This window comes from Mobula hypostoma, chromosome 20 (genome assembly GCF_963921235.1).
Source record: "Mobula hypostoma chromosome 20, sMobHyp1.1, whole genome shotgun sequence".
Lineage (NCBI taxonomy): Eukaryota > Metazoa > Chordata > Chondrichthyes > Myliobatiformes > Myliobatidae > Mobula > Mobula hypostoma.
In genome coordinates, this window is record NC_086116.1 from 144,896 (window position 1) to 167,014 (window position 22,119).

Sequence of the window (22,119 nt, forward strand, 5' to 3'; positions counted from 1 at the left end):
AAGTACACCCTCAATCATCAGTAAAGTGATGGAAGACACACATCATACATACCGTCCTATTTCTCATAACATAACAAGAGGACTTTTGACCCAAGGAGTCGATGCCATCCCATTCTCCACCCCTCCCCCTCCACTCTTCAGTTGTTCTCATTCAAGTTACACCAGGTCCTCATCAAATCATTGGTCCAAACAGAGACTAAAGCAAAAATCCCAAAGATGGGAGTGAGTGCCTTGACCTGAAGTAGTGTTCGACCAAACATACCAGTGAGATCTAGTGAAGCTGAAAATAATGGGATGACGGGGGGGTGGAGCTCTTTAAATGCGCTAAGGAAGATTTTTGTGGTTGTAGGAAATCATCTTAGGCCCAGGGTATTACCACAGAAGTACCTCAGCTAAAGAGATTCTGCTGCAGGTGCTGGAAATCATGGGCAACACGGAAAATATTGGGTGTTAACGTTCTCCATTGCCAGTCTGTCTCTGGAAATGTGATGCACTATCAATTACTCCAAAACACTGGAAGTAGAGTAAGTACTGAAAGGCTTTTATTAGCAGTAAAATGTGACCTCGACCATGCTGAGTATCTGCCCTGGACTGAGGGGAGGAGCAGTGGCACAATCGGCTTTATTCAGGGGTCTGTGGGAGGAGTCGCAGGAGCAGTCAGCAGAGGGGTGTGTCCAGACAGGTAACCCAGTTACAACATATATGGTTTACCACAAGATGGATACAGAGAGAAGAGCGATATCAGAGCAGGACCAAGTAAATTTGAGAGTAGTGTGGAAGTTGGAGCCAAAGTTGGTGAAATTGATGTGCTCTTAGTCATTAATGTCAGAATCATTTGGAGCGCATTACCAGTGTGAGCTTGGAACTTGAACTGATCCACATAGCCATTGAACAGGCAGGCCTAGCTGAGGCCTATGGCTATGCCTATGATTCTACAACACGTCCACAGGTAATCTGTTTCAGGAGCTGGTAACAGATCAATAAAAGGGAGAGGAGTATCAAACGTGGACCAAGTGACAAAATCATGGATTGTTCATTACTATGGGGCTGTATCCCAGACCCAATTTGATCTCTTTCTTCCTTGACGGGTCAAAATGGGAATCTTTGCTGATGCTTGAACAATGTTCAGTCCCACTGGCAACACCTTGGCAAAAGAGGCAGGCTATGCCTGCATGCTTTAAGACCTGGACAACATTCAGGCATGAATCAATCTGGCTGCTACCAGAGACACAGTGCAAGTCTCAGTCCTAAATCCTTAGACAGTTAATGATATTATTTGAATGAAAAGGCTTGTGTGAAAATGATGTAAGGAGTAAGCAGAGATCCTGTCAAAAACAGAAGGCTGAATAAGACGGCAGCAAAGAACACTAAGAAATTGGGAGAATAATAAAGAAATGGAATATAGAATGCAGGAAAGAAATAAAGGTTGATAATTGCAGACTGAGACAGGAAATAACAGAGAAATGAAATTAATAATGTTGTCACACAGGTCATGGAAAAATTCCTGGCATTAGTGGAAAGCATCAGGTTTGGAGTGAAAGAAATTTATTTTAATTTATCCCAATATGTTTTTCTTAAAAGGAGAGTCCAGAACTCATTGGCCTAAATCCCATTGTTTCGAAGGAGCTTGTGGAGACAACAGTTGCATTGGATGTCTCTTAATGGTCCCCAAAGTTGGACAATAGCAAAAGTAACCCCTCTATTTAAGAAAGGAGGGAGTGAAAACCCAAGAAATTATAAATTAATAGGGAGGGCAGTACTCCAATCTGCTCTAAAGAAGTGGTGATACAAAGCCAGTTACAGAATAACGATACAATAGAGCAGGGTCAGAATGGGTTCAAAAAAGGATGTTTGACAAATGATTAATTTTTTTGAGATTATGACTAGCAGGTTAGATGAGGAACCAGTTATGTATTTGGATTTGATCTTTAGAAGAGGATCTTGGGCAATATTGGAGCCTGTGGGTTTGTGGTGTTGTTATATCTTGTGGATTAAGGACTTGTTAAGGAACAGAATATGATGGGAATAAATGTGCCAGTTCTGGTCTGGTCTGGTCTCTTCACCCAAACCACAATGAACTCATGCTGGAGAGTCTGCAGCAATTTGTTTTCACTTAGTTGCTAGATTGAAGGGTCTGAATTGGGAAGAGAGATTAAAGCAGACTAGGCAAGAGGCCTGAAGGCTGAGGGTTGATCTCATTGAAATATCAAATTCTATTTGGTATTTACAGCAGAGATGCCGTCATTAGGCCTCAGTCACCCAGTCTGCTGTTCTGAACTGAGATAAAATAAAATTCCTTTGATTGAAAGGTTGTGAATCTTTGGAACTTTCTTGAGTAACTTTGGAGTGGTTGAGATTCATATCCAAAACTCTGAGAAGCAGATTGTGGTTGTTGCAGGAAGGTGGGGCTGATGTAAAAGAAAGGTGTAGCAGGTCTGATGTTGCTCCTACTTCCATTCAGGAGGTGGGGAGTTGATGCAGAGGGGGTGAGGTTGTGGAAGATCTTCATTTGGCTGTAAGAACGGATAAATATTTTTTAGATTTTTAGCAGAGAAATGTGCAGAGCAATTTTGGCATGCTGCATCATAAAATATGCCAGCAACAAGGAGCAGGAACCAGATCACAGTTCATAAGCAAGTGCAGGGAATACTTTGCAAGGAAAGTGGTGCATTAAAGTAAGAAGAGTAAGCATACTGTACTTTGCTGTGAGGGCACACCTGATCTATCCTCTAAGGGAGAAAAATATTAATAATGAATAGGTAAGGTGGACAGAGAAATGGCAGGTGGAATTTAATCCAGATGTAGTTTGGGGGGATTATATGATAGGGGCTTTGGAAGTATTGAGTAACAGTCCAAGGATCCCTGGAGTTGGGAGCACAAGAAGAGAAAGTCTCCATTCATTGAGTTTGACTTATATTGTGGAGTGAATATAAAACTGAATAATTTCTGTGGGCATCAGAAAGTGAGGGGAGTGTTCTATACTTCTCCTTGATTGATGGAGTCAGAGACTAGTCTGGTCAGAAAATATTTCACATAGTGGTTGAAGCTCCATTCTGCATCTCCTTTTGAGTGAAAATTATATCCTTTGAATGGGCAGTATCAGCACTTTGAAGCCTTTCTTAAGTCACTGGGAGGCTATCAAGAAGGATCCCGGAGACAACTTTCTCTGTGCTGTACTGTTCTGTTTTCTAGGTGTGGATGGCCTGCTTATTCAGGAATGTACGAGACTCGTCTTTGACTGATTTTCATCAGTTTTTTGAGTTTGCCATGTAACCTACATTTCAACAGCCTTTTTCAGATTGGAGGCGTCACAAGTGCACAAACATTCAGTTGTGAATACGCAAACAACAGGAATTCTGCAGATGCTGGAAATTCAAGCAACACACATCAAAGTTGCTGGTGAATACAATGGTTTTGATACAGCTTGCTGGCCACTTCACGATCATGCACTTTGGTTACCTTTATTGTAGTCTTGTCAGCTTAGTGAAGCAATGGCCACTCCATCATTGGAGATGAGCTGTGAACTCTCTGCTAAGCTCATGGTCTGTGACACTGAATCTTGATTTCTTTATACAGGTGTCCCCCGCTTTTCGAATGTTCGCTTTACAAAACCTCACTGTTACGAAAGACCTACATTAGTACCCTGTTTTTGCTTTCAGAAAGTGTTTTCACTGTTACGAAAAAAATCAGCACGTGATAAAAGGCAGCGCGCGCGCCCTGGATTTGGAACGGCATTTCTTAAGCATGTTGCATTGAGCAGCCATTAGCAAGATGAGTTCTAAGGTGTCGGAAAAGCCTGAAAGAGCTCATAAGGGTGTTACACTTAGCGTAAAACTATACATAATTAAGCATTTCGATTGTGGTGGACAAAGCAAGGACAAAGTGAGTTTGGCTTGTGGAAGCTGACGAAGATGATGTTGAAGAGATTTTGGCATCCCATGACCAAGAACTGATAGATGAAGAGCTGATGCAATTGGATGAGGAAAGGATAACAATCGAAACTAAATGCAGTAGCGAAAGTAAAGCAACTGTGTGAGATTTTCGCTGCAATGATAAAGTACAATTTTAATTTTGAAAGGATACGTAGGTTTAGGGGATATTTGCAGGTTGGTTTGAGTGCCCACAAAGAACTGTATGATAGAAAAATGCGCGAGGCTCAGCAGTCAAGCAAACCTTCCACATCAGCCACAGCAGACGACGAACTTTGACCTTCGACATCGAGGCGGGCAGTCATAGGAGAAGATGAGCTGCCTGCCCTGATCGACGATGAGATGACGCCCCAGTGTCCCACCACCCCAACCCCCGGGCCCGGACAGATACTGTACAGACAGCACATCTTTAAGAAAAAAGCCAAAATAAACATGCTAATTAATTAGGTGCCGCCTAGCACGTAATTGTCGGCCCAGATCAGAGGTGATGCAGTGGGCAATCGCCTCTGATCTGCGCTGACATTTACGTGCCGGGCAGCACCTAATTAATTAGCATGTTTATTTGGGCTTTTTTCTTAAAGATGTGCTGTGTGCCTCCTGGCTACTGCTGCGTTCTTTGCGGCAATGTATCGGGTCGGCGGCCCGGAGGGTGGGGGCCACTGCACCACCCCAGCCTGTGACGACTCAGTCTAACACACCATCATCAGTGTGCTTGGCGCTGTTTTCCCAATTCCGGTAAGTGATACTACGTTGTACATACATTATTTCTACTTTATATAGGCTGTGTATTTTTACGTGTTATTTGGTAGATTTGGCAGCATCATAGTTTAAAGGTTTCTGGAGAGTGTGTTTATGCCAACAGCGCTTGCGTGAGATTTTCTGCCGAGAGCACTTGCGTGAGATTTTCGCTACGGCGATCTGTGCAGGCAGTCGTTGTAGAGAAGTATTTCTACTTTACATAGGCTGTGTATTTATCATATCATTCCTGCTTTTACTATATGTTACTGTTATTTTAGGTTTTATGTGTTATTTGGCGAGATTTGGTAGGTTATTTTTGGGTCTGCGAACACTCACAAAATTTTCCCATAGAAATAAATGGTAATTGCTTCTTCGCTTTACGACATTCCGGCTTACAAACCGTTTCATAGGGACACTCTACCTTCGGATGGCAGGGGAAACCTGTATAACATTTTAGAAGGTGATGTTCACTGGTTCTTGTGAACTTAATATCCATAATGAACAAACAAACAGTTTGATTGTGGGGTGAAACTTCCAAAGCACAAATATCAGTGTTCTTGAACCAAAGCATAATGTTATTGAGGTTGATAAAATCCATTTATTTTGTATCTTTTAGGTGTAATGACCCAGTCCAGCGCATCGAGCAGTGCTTAAGGGGGTCACTGTTCATGTGTAGTATTGTCCAAGGCTGCAAACGGACATATCTTTCTCAAAGAGACTTGCAAGCTCATATTAACCATAGACACATGAGAACTAACAAAGCCATCATTAGGCCCCAGCCAGAGCAGCTGCATACCGCCATGACTCCTGCAGCAGAGATTACAGAACGTTTCCTGATGCCACAAGATAAGCATCACCTACCTCACCTTCCACCCAAGCAGCACGCCATCATGATGCCACCACCTCCTCTGCAGCATGTGTCACATGATCATTACAGCCAGACGCATGAGGACATCCGCCCACCGCCCTCTGAGATGGCTCTTGCTCCACCGCCACGGTCCGTGAACCAGGAGACCTTCCGAATCTCAACAGTGACCACAAGGAAGCACAGCAACCTGATCACCGTTCCTATACAGGATGATTCTTCCAGTTCAGGCAGTCGGGAGCCCCCGCCTGCCACCCCTCATCACCATCCTGAGTACCAGAACAGTCCTGTGGTGCCTCACCCACACCACATGTTGCCTCCACAGCAGCACTATGCTCCGCCGCCTCCCCCTCCTCCACCCATCAGCCACCCCATGCAGCACCCGGCACAGACAGCCGGCAACCCACACATGGTCTACAATCAGGCACCACCCCCACCACTGTCAGCAGCTCCCCCCCCAATCAACCCCCCGCCAGGGCACATCTTGGCTCAAATGCCACCGTATATGAACCATCCTCCCCATGGGCCACCTCCTCCACAGCATACGGGACCCCCTGTGAATACTCCTCCTCCCCATCATTACTCTGCTTCCTCAATGCCTCAATACACAGAAGACCAGGGAACTCTCAGTCCTCCATTCTCCCAACCTGGAGGGCACAGCCCTGGTATTGGTGTTTGGCCTGCTCCCCGAGGTCCACCTCCCCCAAGGATTCAAGTTCCACCGCCACAGGCTCCGTTACCTGCACCACATCACCCTGACCAGGCACGGTATAGACCATACTATCAGTAAGCTCTTCACTGTCCAATGGTCTAACATTGGTTCGATATCTCTGTATTAGAAGGGAGCATGCAGAAAAGGGATCACAGTGTAAAAGGTTAAGAAGAAAGGCTCTGCAGCTCAACTTGCGTGAAGCCCATGGGCATTCATGTTTCGCCATCCATGGAGTTTATTTTTCAGACTATATACAACTACATTTTCAATAGTGCATAAAGTTGTCCTGTAACAATCAGTACTTGGGTGAAGAAACGAGGAATGAGTAGCTGAAATTCCACTTTATTTCATTTTGGAGTGTTGTTTACTTTTCTTAACATCCATTCTTTGACTCCACTGTAAAATATTCTGTATATACATATATACTTGTAAGCATTTTATGTTGTTTTAAGATGAACATACACAAAAAGCCTTAAGCTGTCAATGTGTAGGGGTCAATGCCAGATCATAGAATGGAGATATTTTTATTAATTTCTGTGTACAGATTCACATGCATTTGAATATTAAATCCAAACTAAGTGATTGCCAGCAACTTAATGAGTTTGCATTCTCTGTAATATGTTGTTGATTCCTTTGCCTCAGGTCTTCTCACCCCAGCTAAATATTGTTTTATTATTGAAAGCATCTTTTACTGACAAGAAAAGAAAGAAAAATAAACTTCAAAGCGAGTTTTAATTGAAGGTCTTTTGTATTGCAGTGATTTCTAATAAAATGTGCAGAGTATAGAGGTGCAAAGGGTCTTAGGAGTCCTTGTGCAGGATTCCCTAAAGGTTAATTTGCAAAGGGACTTGGGTGTCCTTGTGCAGGATTCCCTGAAGGCTAATTTGCAGGTTGAGTCTCTGTTTAGGAAGGTAAATGCGATGTTAGCATTCATTTCAAGAGAACTAGAATATAAAAGCAAGGATGTAATGTTGAGACTTCATAACACACTGGTGAGGCTTCACTTAGAGTATTCTGAGCAGTTTTGGATCCTTATCTTAGAAAGTATCTACTGAAACTGGAGATGGTTCAAAGGAGGTTCACACAAATGATTCTAGGATTGAATGGCTTGTCATATGAAGAGCGTTTGATAGCTCTGGGCCTGTATTCACTGGAATTCAGAAGAATGAGGGGTAACCTCATTGAAACCTATCTAATGGTGAAAGGCCTTGATATGAAGAGGATGCTTCCTCTGGTGTGAGAGTCTGACCACAGGACACAGCCTCAGAATAGAGAGGTGTCCTTTTAGAATGGAGATGAGGAATTTCTTTTGCTAGAGAGTGATGAATCTGGAATTCTTTGCCGCAGGCAGTTGAGGAGGCCAAATCTTTATGTATATCTAGGGCAGAGGTTGATAGATTCTTGATTGATCTTGGCGTGAAGATATATGGAGAGAAGGCAGGAGATTGATGCTGAGAGGAAATTTGGATCAGCCATGATAAAGTAGTGGAGCAGACTTGAAGGGTCAGATGGTCTAATTCTGCTCTTATATTTTGTAAGACCATAAGACATAGGAGCAGAATTGGGCCATTTGGCCCATCGAGTCTGCTCCACCATTCAATCATGGTTGAATCCTTTTTACCCTCCTCAGCCCCACTCCCCTGCCTTTTCCCCATAACTTTGATGCTGTGTCCAGTCAAGAACCTATCAATCCCTGCCTTAAATACACCCAACAACCAGGCCTCCACAGCTGCCTGGCTCCACAAATTTACCACACTCTTGGCTAAAGAAATTTCTCTTCATCTCTGTTTTAAATGGATGCCCCTCTGTCCTGAGGCTGTGCCTCCTTGTCCTACATACCCTCACCATGGGAAACATCCTTTCTACATCTACTCTGTCTCGGCCTTTCAACATTCGAAAGGTTTCATTGAGGTGCCCCTTGCTCCTTCTAAATTCCAGCGAGTACAGACCCAGAGCCATCAAACGTTCCTCGTATGATAACCCTTTCATTCCCGGGATCATCCTTGTGAACCTCCTCTGGACTCTCTCCCTTTTTTAGATGAGGACCCCAAAACTGTTCACAATACTCAGGGTGAGGCCTCACCAGTGCCTTATAAAGCCTTGGCATCACATCCCTAATCTTGTATTCTGGACCTCCTGAAATGAATGCATTTACCTTCCTTACCATTGACTCTACCTGCAAGTTAACCTTTAGGGTCTTCTGCTCAAGGACTCTCAAGTCGCTTTGCATCTCACATTTTTGGATTTTCTCCCTGTTTAGAAAATAGTCTGCACATTTATTTCTACTACCAAAGTGCATGATCATGCATTTTCCAGCATTGTATTTCATTTGCCACTTTCTTGCGCATTCTCCTAATCTGTCTTAAGTCGTTCTGCAGCCTACCTGTTTCCTCAACAATACCTGCCCCTCCATCAATCTTCGTATCATCTGCAAACTTGGCATCAAAGCCATCTATTCCATCATCCAAGTCATTGATGTACAGCATAAAAAGAAACAGTCAAACGAGCCGTACAAATGCTTGGCAATGATCATCTCCAACAAGAGAGGCTCTGACTATTATCCCTTGAGATTCAGTGGCATCACCATCACTGAATCCCCTACTATCAACATCCTGGAGTTACCATTAACAGGAAACTGAACTGGTCTAGCCATATAAACACCATGGCTACCAGAGCAGGTCAAGGGCTAGGCGTGTAACTCACTTCGTGACTCCCCAAAGCCTGTCCACCATCTACAAGGCTCAGGTCAGGAGTGTCATGGAATACTGGCCACTCGTCTGGATGAGTTCAGCTCCATCAACACTCAAGAAGCTTGACACTACCCAGTACAAGGCAGCCCACTTGATTGGTACCCCTTCCACAAGCATCCAATCCCTCCACCATCAAAGAATAGTTGCAGCAGTGTCTACTATCTACAAGATGCACTGCAACAGCACACCAAAGTTCCTAAGGCAGTACCTTCCAGCCCCACGACCACCACAATCTAGAAGGATGAGAACAACAGATTCCTGGGAACAACACCACTTGGAAATACCCCTCCAAGTTACTCACCATCCTGACTTGGAAACACATCGCCATTCCTTCATTGTGGCTGGGTCCAAGTCATGGAATTCTGCCCCTAACAGCACTGTGGGTGTACCTACACCTCAGGGTCTGCAGCGGTTCAAGAAGGCAGCTCATCACCTTCTCAAGAAAAACAAGGGATGGGCAATAAATGCTGGCTTAACAGGCGACGTCCACATCCCATAAATAAATTTTTAAAAAGTCACTGGCAGACAATCTGAAAAGGATCCTTTTATTCCCACTTGCTGCTGCCTCCTACCTATCATCCAATGCTCCAACAATGCCAATAACTTATCTGTAATACCTTGGGGTCCTAACTTGATAAGAAGCCTCATGTGTGGCACCTTGTCAAAGGCTTTCTGAAAGTCCAAATATACAACATCCACTGCATCCCCTTTATCTATCCTACTTGTAATCTCAAAGAATTCCAACAAGTTTGTCACGCAAGATTTTCCCTTCAGGAAACCATGCTGACTTTCTCCTATCTTGTCCTGTGTCACCAAGTACTCCATAACCTCATCCTCAACAATGGACTCCAACATCTTCCCAACCACTGAAGTCAGGCTAACTGGTCTATAATTTCCTTTCTGTTGTCTCCTTCCTTTCTTAAAGAGTGGAGTGTCATATGCAATTTTCAGTCCTCTGGCACCATGCCAGAGTTCAATGATTCTTGAAAGATCATTACTTCCACAGTGAAGACTGATGCAAAATACTCATTTAGTTCATTTGCCATCTCCTGGTCCCTCTTTATTATTTCTCTGGCCTCCTTTTCAAATGGTCCTATATCCACTCTCATCTCTCTTTTATTTTTGCACACTTAAAGAAGCTTTCACTTTGATATTGTTTGCTAGCTTCCTTTCATACTTCATCTTTTCCCTGCTAATGATTCTTTTAGTTGCTCTCTGTAAGTTTTTAAAAGCTTCCCAACCGTTTATCTTCCCACTAATTTTGTTATATGCCCTCTCTTTTGTGTTTATATTAACTTTGACTTCCCTTGTCAGCCATGGTTGGACTATTTTGCCATTTGAGTATTTCTTTGTTTTTGGAATACATCTATCCTGCACCTTCCTCATTTTTCCCAGTAACTCACGCCATTGCTCCTCTGCTGTCATCCCTGCCAGCACCTTCCACTTCGGCCAACTCCTCTCTCATACCTCTGTAATTTCCTTTACTCCACTGAAATACTGCTACATCAGACTTTACTTTCTCCCTTTCAAATTTCAAGTTGAACTCAATCATATTGTGATCACTGCCTCCGAAGGGTTCTTTTACCTTAAGCTCCCGAATCACCTCCGGTACATTACATAACACCCAATCCAGTATAGCTGATCCCCTAGCAGGCTCAATGACAAACTGCTCTAAAAAGCCATCTACAACTCACTCTCTTGAGATCCATCACTAACCGTGATTTTCCCAGTCAACCGTATGGTCTTATATATGTTGCAGTGCTGAGGAATTAAAGTGGAAATAGAATCTATTTTTGGAACTGTTTTGGTAATACTATCTGGTGCTTTAACAAATCCTGTAACTAATACTTGGATGAACAAGTGAACAGTTAAATGAGGAATTTTTCACTGCTTCTCCACTTTATCGGATAATTTTGCAAGACACTTTGTTAAGCTTTGGTGAATGGTTTTTCATACCAGGTCCATGAGGATTTTATTTAAAATGTAAGTTAGAATGATACCACATAGGAGTATGTGCTTGATTTATGCTTTCTCTGCTCAAGCTTTGCAAATGTTGTTAAGTATACACTTTATCACATTCCATTTGTCAAATAGAGTTGAGTTTGCTGAACTGAACTTGTTTTATTCACATCCAGCCACTGCCAGCACATGGTTGCTTATCTCCAAGTATATGTAAAGTGGTGGGTAAGCTGCCAGGCTGAACTGCTCATCCTTCTGAAGGAGGTGCTCCAGCTGGGTAGAGAGAGACTGGGGAGGCAGGTTTCCTTGAGGAGGTGGTTGGCAGGTGGCTGAACCCGTGGTAGGGCTAAGAAGGGCAGAACTTTGTAGATGGAAATTCATTCCATGACGGTGGTGACAAAACTTAGCAGACATAGGAAGGGGTAGGAGGTTTAGAGAGGACCGGAGGAAGAGTATTTTTTCCTCCAGAAGATGGTTGGCATGGATAAGGTGAGATAAAGGGCCTGAGGACACAGAGACGTTCTGTAACTTTATAGAGTTCATGAAGTCAAGGTTGTTATTGATGTGGACTAACACATGTTTACTGGCCAGAAAGCAGACAGTGGGAATAAGTGGATTCCTTCTCGTGTTGGTGGCTGTGACCAGAGGCCCACTTACTCACAGTATAGGCCAACAGCATGTCTGATGGCACCATTACTGCTGACAATGCTAAACCAAGAGGGTTTTTACAGAAATGTGGGCAAGACTTTGGTAGATGAAGCATAAAGTGGGAAGTGTTCAATAAGGGTGAATAGGATGGCATTAGGGGAGTATCGATGAACTTTGATATACAATCCATGCATCCCTAAAGGTTAGAGTAAAGTAGTAAAGAAGGCATAATTGGGTGGTAACAGAATATAAGAACATGGAACTTGTTAGACGGCATCTGAAAGACAGTGTGCAGTTCTGGTTACTGCACTACTGGAGGGAGTGTAGAGGTGGTCACCTGGGATGGCATGTTCATGTTTTGATGAGCAACTGGATTGTTTGGATTTGTTTTCATTGGACTGAGGAGGCTAAGTGGGAGCCTGGTGCAGGCATACAAAATTATGAGGGACATAGAACAGCACATGAGAAAGCCCTCATGTTGAGTTAAACTAGTAAGTACCTGCCTAACTAAACTAATTCCTGCCTGCAGAGTCATATCCCTCCATCTCTATCTAAGAGCTTCTTAAATGTCGCTATCATGTTTGCCTCCATCACCACTCTTGGCAACACATTCCAGGCACCCACCACTCTGTGTGTGTGCAAAAAAATTAATCTGCCACACACATCTCCTTTGAACTTACCCCCTCTCACCTTAATCACAAGGCCTCTAGTATTAGACATTTTGACCCTGGAAGATGGATACTGGCTATCTAACGTATAATTTAAATTTCTATTAGGTCTCCCCTCAACCAAGACCTATCCAGAGAGAGAGAAAAAAATACTGGTCCAGTCTCTCCTTGTAGCTATGCTCTCTAATCTAGGCAGCGTCCTGGTAACACACTCTGCACCCTCTCTGAAGTCTCCATGTCCTTCCTACAACAGGGAATTGAAAGCAATAACTATAGATGTGGATAAACAGAGTTTTTTAAACCTGCAAATTAACTGCCTGACCCTTGATCTCAATGCCTTGACTAATAAAGGCAAGACTAACAAAGAGCTTCTTTGCCACACTCTCGGTCTGTGCAACCAGTTTTAGAGAGCTCTGAATAGATGAGAGGTTTTGCCCATAATGGGGGGGGGGGGGGTTCTCCAAACTCCGACGGCACAGATAGAAACATAGAAAATAGGTGAAGGAGTAGGCCATTTGACCCTTTGAGCCTACACCACCATTCAGTATGATCATGGCTGATCATCCAGCTCAGAACCCTGTACCTGCCTTCTCTCCATACCCCCGATCCCTTTAGCCACAAGGGCCATATCTAACTCCCTCTTAAATATAGCCAGTGAACTGGCCTCAACTGTTTCCTGTGGCAGAGAATTCCACAGATTCACCACTCTCTGTGTGAAGAAGTTTTTCCTCATCTCAGTCCTAAAAGGCTTCCCCTTTATCCTCAATCTGTGACCCCTCGTTCTGGACTTCCCCAACATCGGGAACAATCTTCCTGCATCTAGCCTGTCCAATCCCTTTAGAATTTTATACGTTTCAATAAGATTCCCCCCTCAATCTTCTAAATGCCAGAGAGTATAAGTCTAGTCGATCCAGTCTTTCATCATATGAAAGTCCTGCCATCCCAGGAATCAATCTGGTGAACCTTCTTTGTACTCCCTCTATAGCAAGAATGTCTTTCCTCAGATTAGGGGACCAAAACTGCACACAATACTCCAGGTGTGGTCTCACCAAGGCCTTGTACAACTGCAGTAGTACCTCCCTGCTCCTGTACTCGAATCCTCTTGCTATGAATGCCACCATACCATTCGCCTTTTTCACCGCCTGCTGTACCTGCATACCCACTTTCAATGACTGGTGTACAATGACACCCAGGTCTCGTTGCACCTCTCCTTTTCCTAATCGGCCACCATTCAGATAATAATTTGTTTTCCTGTTCTTGCCACCAAAGTGGATAACCTCACATTTATCCACATTTAATTGCATCTGCCATGAATTTGTCCATTCACCTAACCTATCCAAGTCACCCTGCATCATCCTAGCATCCTCCTCACAGCGAACACTGCTGCCCAGCTTTGTGTCATCCGCAAACTTGGAGATGCTGCATTTTATTCCCTCGTCTGAATCATTTATATATATTGTAAACAACTGGGGTCCCAGCACTGAGCCTTGCAGTACCCCACTAGTCACTGCTTGCCATTCTGAAAAGGTCCCATTTATTCCCACTCTTTGCTTCCTGTCTGCCAACTAGTTCTCTATCCACTTCAATACCATACCCCCAATACCGTGTGCTTTAAGTTTGCACACTAATCTCTTGTGTGGGACCTTGTCAAAAGCCTTTTGAAAATCTAAGTATACCACATCCACTGGTTCTCCCCTATCCACTCTACTAGTTACATCCTCAAAAAAATTCTATGAGATTCGTCAGACATGATTTTCCTTTCACAAATCCATGCTGACTTTGTTCGATGATTTCACCACTTTCCAAATGTGCTGTTATCACATCTTTGATAACTGACTCTAGCATTTTCCCCACCATCGATGTCAGGTTTAACGGTATATAATTCCCCGGTTTCTCTCTCTCTCCTTTTTTAAAAAGCGGGGTTACATTAGTCACCCTCCAATCCTCAGGAACTAATCCAGAATCTAAAGAATTTTGAAAAATTATCACTAATGCATCCACTATTTCTTGGGTTACTTCCTTAAGTACTCTGGGGTGCAGACCATCTGGCCCTGGGGATTTATCTGTCTTTAATCCCTTCAATTTACCTAACACCACTTCCCTACTAACATGTATTTCCCTCAGTTCCTCCATCTCACTAGACCCTCAGTCCCCTACTATTTCTGGAAGATTATTATGCCCGCCTTAGTGAAGAGAGAACCAAAGTAGTTATTCAATTGGTCTGCCATGTCCTTGTTCCCCATAATCAATTCACCTGTTTCTGACTGTAAGGGACCTACATTTGTCTTAACCAATCTTTTTCTTTTCACATATCTATAAAAGCTTTTACAGTCAGTTTTTATGTTCCCTGCCAGCTTTCTCTCATAATCTTTTTTCCCTTTCCTAATTAAGCCCTTTGTCCTCCTCTGCTGGACTCTGAATTTCTCCCAGTTCTCAGGTGTGCTGCTTTTTCTGGCTAATTTGTATGTTTCTTCTTTGGAATTGATACTATCCCTAATTTCCCTTGTCAGCCACGGGTGCACTACCTTCCCTGGTTTATTCTTTTGCCAAACTGGGATGAATAATTGTTGAACAATTGTTGTAGTTCATCCATGCGATCTTTAAATGCTTGCCGTTAACCCTTTAAGTATCATTTGCCAGTCTATCTTAGCTAATTCACGTCTCATACCTTCAAAGTTACCCTTCTTTAAGTTCAGAACCTTTGTTTCTGAATTAACTATATCACTCATCGTCTTAATGAAGAATTTCACCATATTATTATTATTATGGTCACCCTTAACCAAGGGGCCTCGCACAACAAGATTGCTAATTAACCCTTCCTCATTGCTCAAAACCCAGTCCAGAATAGCCTGCTCTCTAGTTGGTTCCTCAACATGTTGGTTCAAAAAACCATCCCGCATACATTCCAAGAAATCCTCTTCCTCAGCACCCTTACCAATTTGGTTCACCCAATCTATATGTAGATTGAAGTCACCCATTATAACTGCTGTTCCTTTATTGCACACATTTCTAATTTCCTGTTTAATGCCATCCCCAACTACTACTGTTAGGTGGCCTGTACACAACTCCCACCAGCGTTTTCTGCCCCTTAGTGTTATGCAGCTTGACCCATATCAATTCCACATCCTCCCGGCTAATGTCCTTCCTTTCTATTGCGTTAATCTCCTCTCTAACCAGCAATGCTGCCCCACCTCCTTTTCTTTCATGTCTTTCCCTCCTGAATATTAAATATCCCTGAATGTTGAGCTCCCATCCTTGGTCACCCTGGAGCCATGTCTCTGTGATCCCAACTATATCATATTCATTAATAACTATCTGCACATTCATTTCAACTACCTTGATACGAATGCTCCTTGCGTTGACACACAAAGCCTTTAGGCTTGCTTTTACAACACTCTTAGCCCCTATACTATTATGTTGAAAAGTGACCCTTTTTGATTTTTGCCCTGGATTTGCCGGCCTGCCACTTTTACTTTTCACCTTACTACTTTTTGCTTCTACCCTCATTCTACACCCCTCTGTCTCTCTGCACTTGTTCCCATCCCCCTGCCACATTAGTTTAAATCCTCCTGAACAACAGTACCAAACGCTCCCCCTAGGACATTGGTTCCAGTCCAGCCCAGGTGCAGACCGTCCTGTTTGTACTATCCCACCTTCTCCAGACTGGTTCCAATGCCCCAGAAATTTGAATCCCTCCCCCTTGCACCATTTTTCAAGCCACGTATTCATCTGAAATATCCTCCTATTTCTACTCTGACTAGCATGTGGCACTGGTAGTAATCCAGAGATTATTACCTTTGTGGTCCTACTTTTTAGTTTATCTCCTAACTCCCTAAATTCCCCTTGTAGGACCTCATCCCATTTTTTACCTATATTGTTGGTACCTATGTGCACCACGACCACTGGCTGTTGGCACCCTCCCACTCCAGAATGTCCTGCAGCCGCTCAGAGACATCCTTGACCCTTGCACCGGGGAGGCAACGTACCCTCCTGGAATCTCGTTTGCGGCCGCAGAAACGCCTATGTATTCCCCTTACAATCAAATCGAATCAAATATGAGGAGTAAAGGCTGATTTATATTTGTGTCAAATGTCAAATAGCCATGTTCCCTACGCTGTACTCTATGCCGAACCCTATGCCTAATGCGCACCTCTCCCATTGAGCGATTGAAGGGCAGGGAAGGAACTCTGGCTGCAATGCTTTACATAAAGCTTTACAGACCTCCGAAATTATGGAGGACCCTGTGCTTGACGCCAGTTTGTAGCTAGCTGCTACAGCCACTTCCACCAGAAGCTAAAACTCAAATGGTGATTGCCAGTCTCTGAGTATACTGTGCATACACTAATGCGAAATAAATGGTTGGAGACAATGAACCAAATCGTCAAATTCTACCTGCCGACATCCGAAAATATTTGAAATGCATCTCCTCGTCCATGTACTCTCAGTGGCTGGACAAGCACAGAAAATTCACCCTCCTTCAGTTTCAGTCGCCATTGTTTAAACACAAAGAAATTCAACACAGTGGCATAGAAACCCCATCGCCAACTGGTGTTTTGGCGGTGAACTGCAGAGTGACGCAGACACACCAACGCGCAAGTATAAATGCTCACAACGGCGTAGCCCACTTGCGTAGGCACTTGCTTAAGCTAGTATGCACAAGTATAAATCAGCCTTAAGGTTTAGAGGAGATCTGAGAAAAGTATTTTCACCTGGGGGGTGGGGTTGGACACTGGGACACACTCCCTGAGAATGCATGGGAACAGTTTCAAAAGCATCTGAACAAGTGCTTGCATCACCAAGATACAGTTTGACCACAGACCAAGAACATGTGGGATTGATGTAGATGGTCAGTACAGTCATAATGGACTGAAGGGCTTATTTCTGTACTGTGCTAATCTGGTGAGGCCATTGCTTTCATGCTCAAATCAGAAAAGCATGGTGAAAGATCAGGTAATTTTAATGCTTAAAGATACCTCGTTTGCTAGGGCCCTGGTGAAGATTTTTGTACATCTTTGTGAGCCAAAGATGAAGTATCCGAAGGCTAGAGAATAGCTAGAATATGGTGGCAGGGGTAAGTCAGGTAACTGCAGGTCAATTTAAATTATGTTAGAAGTAGGCAAGTTACAGGAAAAAATTCAAAGGGACAACATTTATGTTCATTTGCAAAGAGGGACTGATTAGAAAGAATGGTATGAAATTTAACAAGGTTCCACATTGGAGATTGATCCACAAGGTTAAGAAACATAGGATACAAGGTGAGCTGGCTAATTAGATCCAAATCTAGCTTGGTGCTAGTGGTAGGAGAATGATTTACAGATTGGAGGTCTGTGATCAGTGGTGTACCATGCTAGGACTTTGTTACTTAGCTAACGACGTAGGAGGAATTTGCAGATCACATACAAATTGGTAACACTCACAACACGCTGGAGGAACTCAGCAGGTCGGACAGCATCCGTGGAAAAGATCGGTCAATGTTTCGGGCTGAAACCCTTTGTCAGGACTGTAGAGGGAAGGGGCAGAGGCCCTATAAAGAAGTTAGGGGGAGGGTGGAAGGAGAAGGCTGGTAGGTTCCAGGTGAAAAACCAGTAAGGGGAAAGATAAAGGGGTGGGGAAGGGAGGCAGGGAGGTGATAGGCAGAAATGGGGAAGAAAGAATAGGGGAAAACACAATGGGTAGTAGAAGGAGGCAGAATATTAAAGTGCAGGATCTTAAGGGCAATAATTCTCAGTGCTGGGAGCCAAGAGCACAAGAGGGTAACATACACAAAGGTATGGTTGGAAAGAGCTGGTGGAAGGGTTGGGAGGTGGGTTGAAGATCAGATTCTCTGAGGTTGCAACTAGCTCTGAGGAAGTCGGGATCTGCAAATGCTGGATAGACTGCACCTCAACACTATTAAGCTAGTTTTAACAGGATATTGGTTTGTTATTGTCACATATCAAGATACAACCAACAGCTTGTCTTGCATACTGGCATGGGAAGCTGAGAAAAGAATCCAAAGGAGGAAAGGTAGAACTAGAAGGCTGAACATACGTGAAATTATCTGGGAAACTGAGTAAGAAAAGTTCAAATAGATGGAATTTGTGGGATGTATCTGAACACTAAATACAGATAGGTGAGTTGAGAGAGCTGGTCAAAGCCTGACCTGACCTGTTTTACAGAGCTGAACTGAGGCAGGATGATGAATATTCCTGGTTACTGGAGCTTCTGCAGTGCCAGCTGTAAGGGGGCTGTAGAGAGGTTTCAGAATGAAGTGCACAGACAAAGTGAGGGCATGGAACACATGGAAAAATATAGGGAAGCTGTTTCCTAAATGCCCACAAACTGGGGGGTGCTATTGTTCAAGGACTATCTTTGAACATGCACCACTGCGGACTTACACCAAGGAAATAAGGTCAGTGGCATGTTGGCCATTGCAAGGGAATTTTAGTGCAAGTATAGAGATGTTTGTTCCCTGACCAGACAATACGTGGAACACTGTGTAGATATGGAATATTCATTATTGTTCAAGCTCTGTAAAACAGGTCATGTCTGGTCACCCAACCTACAGAAGGATTTATTTCCAACAGAACAGAGTACACCAAAGGCTCATCAGGTTCATTCCTCAGGATGATACATTTGTGCAAGATGGGCTTTTTTTATCACTCAGACTTCAAAAGAATGAGAGTTGATGAGAAAGCTCCTGTGGGGCTTAACAAGACCAATGCTAACATGCCTGCCCAGAACCAAGTATCACAGCTCCGAGAGAAGACCATTCAGGACAGGGAGAAGCATTTTGCTTGGCCAAGGAGCAGCAAGTCATTGGAGATGTGTGATAACTTTGCTTACAGCATATCCCCATGGTCAACCTGGTTTTACCCATTAGAGACATCCCACCTCTCCCAATCCCTCCCCACAGTTTCTTTCATTTCCTTCCCAGTTCTGACTTCAGATCTTTGAGCATTAGCTCTGTTTCTTTTCCCCCATTTTGTTTCCAGAATATTCTGATTTTAAATCTTCACTGGCCACAGGTGAGGTGCCATATAACGGGACAGCAAATGTAGTGCCTTTATTCAAGAAGGGCCACAGAGACAGGCTGTGAGTCTAACATTAGAGGAAGGAAGGTAAGTTATTTTTAAAAAAAATTCTAACAGTACATTTAATCTACACTGAGAATGAGAATACAGGGACTGCCGGGGATGTTCAGTGTGGATTTGTCGGTGGGAGATCATGCCTTGGTTAAGTTTTCGGAAGAATAATAAAATATGTTGATGTGGTTCACATGGACTTCAGCAAAGCATTGACCAGGGCCACAAGTCAAGTGAGCAAAATGAATGGAGACAGAGGGTGACTGGTAAGAACAGATGGTCAGCATGGACATGCTGGCTGAAGGGCCTGTTTTTTCCACTAATAATGGATAGGTAACCTGTTTGGACTGGTTAACTTCTAGATGCTGACTGCTGAGGTGTGCTTGTGTATTTCTTCACTAAGGTTTTCTCCAAAGGATAGGACCCATACCGTGATTCACAATGCTGCCTTTTGCCGCCTGAGTGATACAAGTGAATGCAACTTTCCCCAACACAAGGAACTTGTAATAACAATCTTCAGGATTTCTGAGAATAGCTGCACAAAACCAACCAGAAAACAGTGAAATAACGTCCTTCTTTCTAAACATTTTATTTCGGCCTGATATACATAATTAGTTAGATAAATCCAAGCAACAGGAATATGTAAACAACAGGAATTCTGCAGATGTTGGAAATTCAAGCAACACACAACAAAGTTGCTGGTGAACGCAGCAGGCCAGGCAGCATCTCTAGGAAGAGGTACAGTCGACGTTTCAGGCCGAGACTCTTCGTCAGGACTAACTGAAGGAAGAGTGAGTAAGGGATTTGAAAGTTGGAGGGGGAGGGGGAGATCCAAAATGATAGGAGAAGACGGGAGGGGGAGGGATGGAGCCAAGAGCTGGACAGGTGATTGGCAAAAGGGATATGGGACAGGAGGCCCAGGGAGAAGGAAAAGGGGGAGGGAGGAAAACTCCAGAAGATGGGCAAGGGGTATAGTCAGAGGGAGAAAAAGAAGAGAGAGAGAGAGAGAGAAAGAATGTGTGTATATAAATAAATAATGGATGGGGTACGAGGGGGAGGTGGGGCATTAGCGGAAGTTAGAGAAGTCAATGTTCATGCCATCAGGTTGGAGGCTACCCAGACGGAATATAAGGTTGTTCCTCCAACCTGAGTGTGGCTTCATCTTTTGTTATTGCTATTGAATACATTTGTTTTCCTTCATTTCTCTCAGGACTATGAATCGAGGGATCCTGGAGGAAACTTGCATATTTTGTGCTATGGCCACTCTTCTGCAAGCTGTACCATAGTACAAAGTATCATGTGGATTTCTGCATTCTTAGCATAGAAATACCAATAAGACTCAGGAATTGAGACAGGACTGAGTGTTGCTGGTCACTTGTCAACATTTCCAACCAACAAGGCACAGACTGCTGGAGGAGCTCAGTGAGTCAAGCTGCTGCATCAGTGGTGGCAGAGAATCCCGGTGTGGATTTCAACCTGACCTACACAAATGCTGCTCAGCCCGCTGAGTTCCAGACTCCAGCATCTGCTTTCTTACAATCTCATCAATCAACAAGAATCAACAAGGTGCTCGATTAAACCTAGACATTTCATTGGCTGTGGCTAAACATATAACTAAACTGATTAAACAGTATTTAACTTGCAGGTCTCTGTACCAGTAAACAGTATTTAACTTGCAGGTCTCTGTACCACCTGATGAGCTGAGAGGCAGGAACCCATTTGGAGTTTCCAGTATTTCCAGCCTACACTTCTCCATCCACCAGTCCCATAACTGCTTTCACATCCTCTTGGCTCCACTGGTCCAGAATCTCCAACCATTCTCCCAGCACTGAGCCACAAACTGCCATGTTCTCCAGTACATTTACATTTCATCAACTGGTTAAAGGAATACAAGATCACGGGGAAGTGTAAGGTAATACTGAAATCGGTGCCATCTTGGTATTAATAACTTTCCCAGTGACTCTTGGCACACTAAGAATAAAAGTATGGTAAAATCTGAGAAGGTGGGTCATATTTCATAGGAATTCTCTCGTAGGAACAGCACATGATGCGATTTCACATCTTTGACCAATGTTGGCACTACCTAGTAAGAACTCACAGTTGTGCCTTCCACCCTTTGACGAGGGTTTCACTTACATTCAGGTAGCCGAGTGGATGAAGTGGGGCTGACACAAGATATTGCAATTTGTCATTGATGGTAAAAGAGTGAGGGGAGAACAACTGGCAGAACGTGAGCCTCTGAGCCCCAGCAACCCAAACACTGCCTGTGTGAAACAGCCACATCCTCCCTATGACCATACAAGGTCCCTCTGGGTGCCTTGGTCTTCTCCCACAGCCCTTGGACAAGCGGGTTGGTGTGTTATATTGCCCTTAGGTGGGATCTAGGAGGGTGGGTTACAGTAAAAATAAGTGCAGGAATAATTTGAATGTCAGCTAACATGGACTCAGTGGGCTAAATGTCTCCTTTTTATGTTAGAAGGAAATACAGAGAAATTTCAGTCAGATCTCAGACTAGCAGTGCTGCCAGGCACTGTTCATTGTATCCATCTGACATTACATCCTTTTCATTAAAATATTTACAATTATACATTAATAAGCTTAGAAGTGCTTTAGCAGGGAACTTGAATAAAATTCTGCACAAGAAGGTAATAAAAATTCATATAAAACAGCCATTGCTAAAAGTGGTGTAGTTTTCAAAGCAGTGATGAATGTGATTTGTATTGGTGCTTCAGTGGCTGGAAGTTCAGAACTGTGTCATTGGTGGCACCTGAAAGCAAACCACACAA

The 22,119-nt window shown here is 43.6% G+C and overlaps 2 protein-coding genes across 4 annotated transcripts in view; one reads left to right on the forward strand and one right to left on the reverse strand.

Moving 5' to 3' along the window:
* LOC134359262 (E3 ubiquitin-protein ligase Hakai-like) overlaps positions 1 to 7,167 on the forward strand; it is a 52,836-nt gene extending 45,669 nt beyond the window's left edge. Inside the window, exon 6 of the mRNA XM_063072222.1 lies at positions 5,284 to 7,167. Within this exon, the coding sequence (XP_062928292.1) occupies positions 5,284 to 6,322 (1,039 nt within the window). The 3' untranslated portion in view covers positions 6,323 to 7,167. The remainder of the gene's footprint in view (positions 1 to 5,283) is intronic.
* Positions 7,168 to 8,417: 1,250 nt separating this feature from the next.
* LOC134359263 (chloride anion exchanger-like) overlaps positions 8,418 to 22,119 on the reverse strand; it is a 145,124-nt gene continuing 131,422 nt past the window's right edge. For all 3 annotated transcript variants that reach the window (XM_063072225.1, XM_063072223.1, XM_063072224.1), the window contains one exon: positions 8,418 to 22,100. In XM_063072225.1, the coding sequence (XP_062928295.1) occupies positions 22,077 to 22,100 (24 nt within the window). In that variant the 3' untranslated portion in view covers positions 8,418 to 22,076. The remainder of the gene's footprint in view (positions 22,101 to 22,119) is intronic.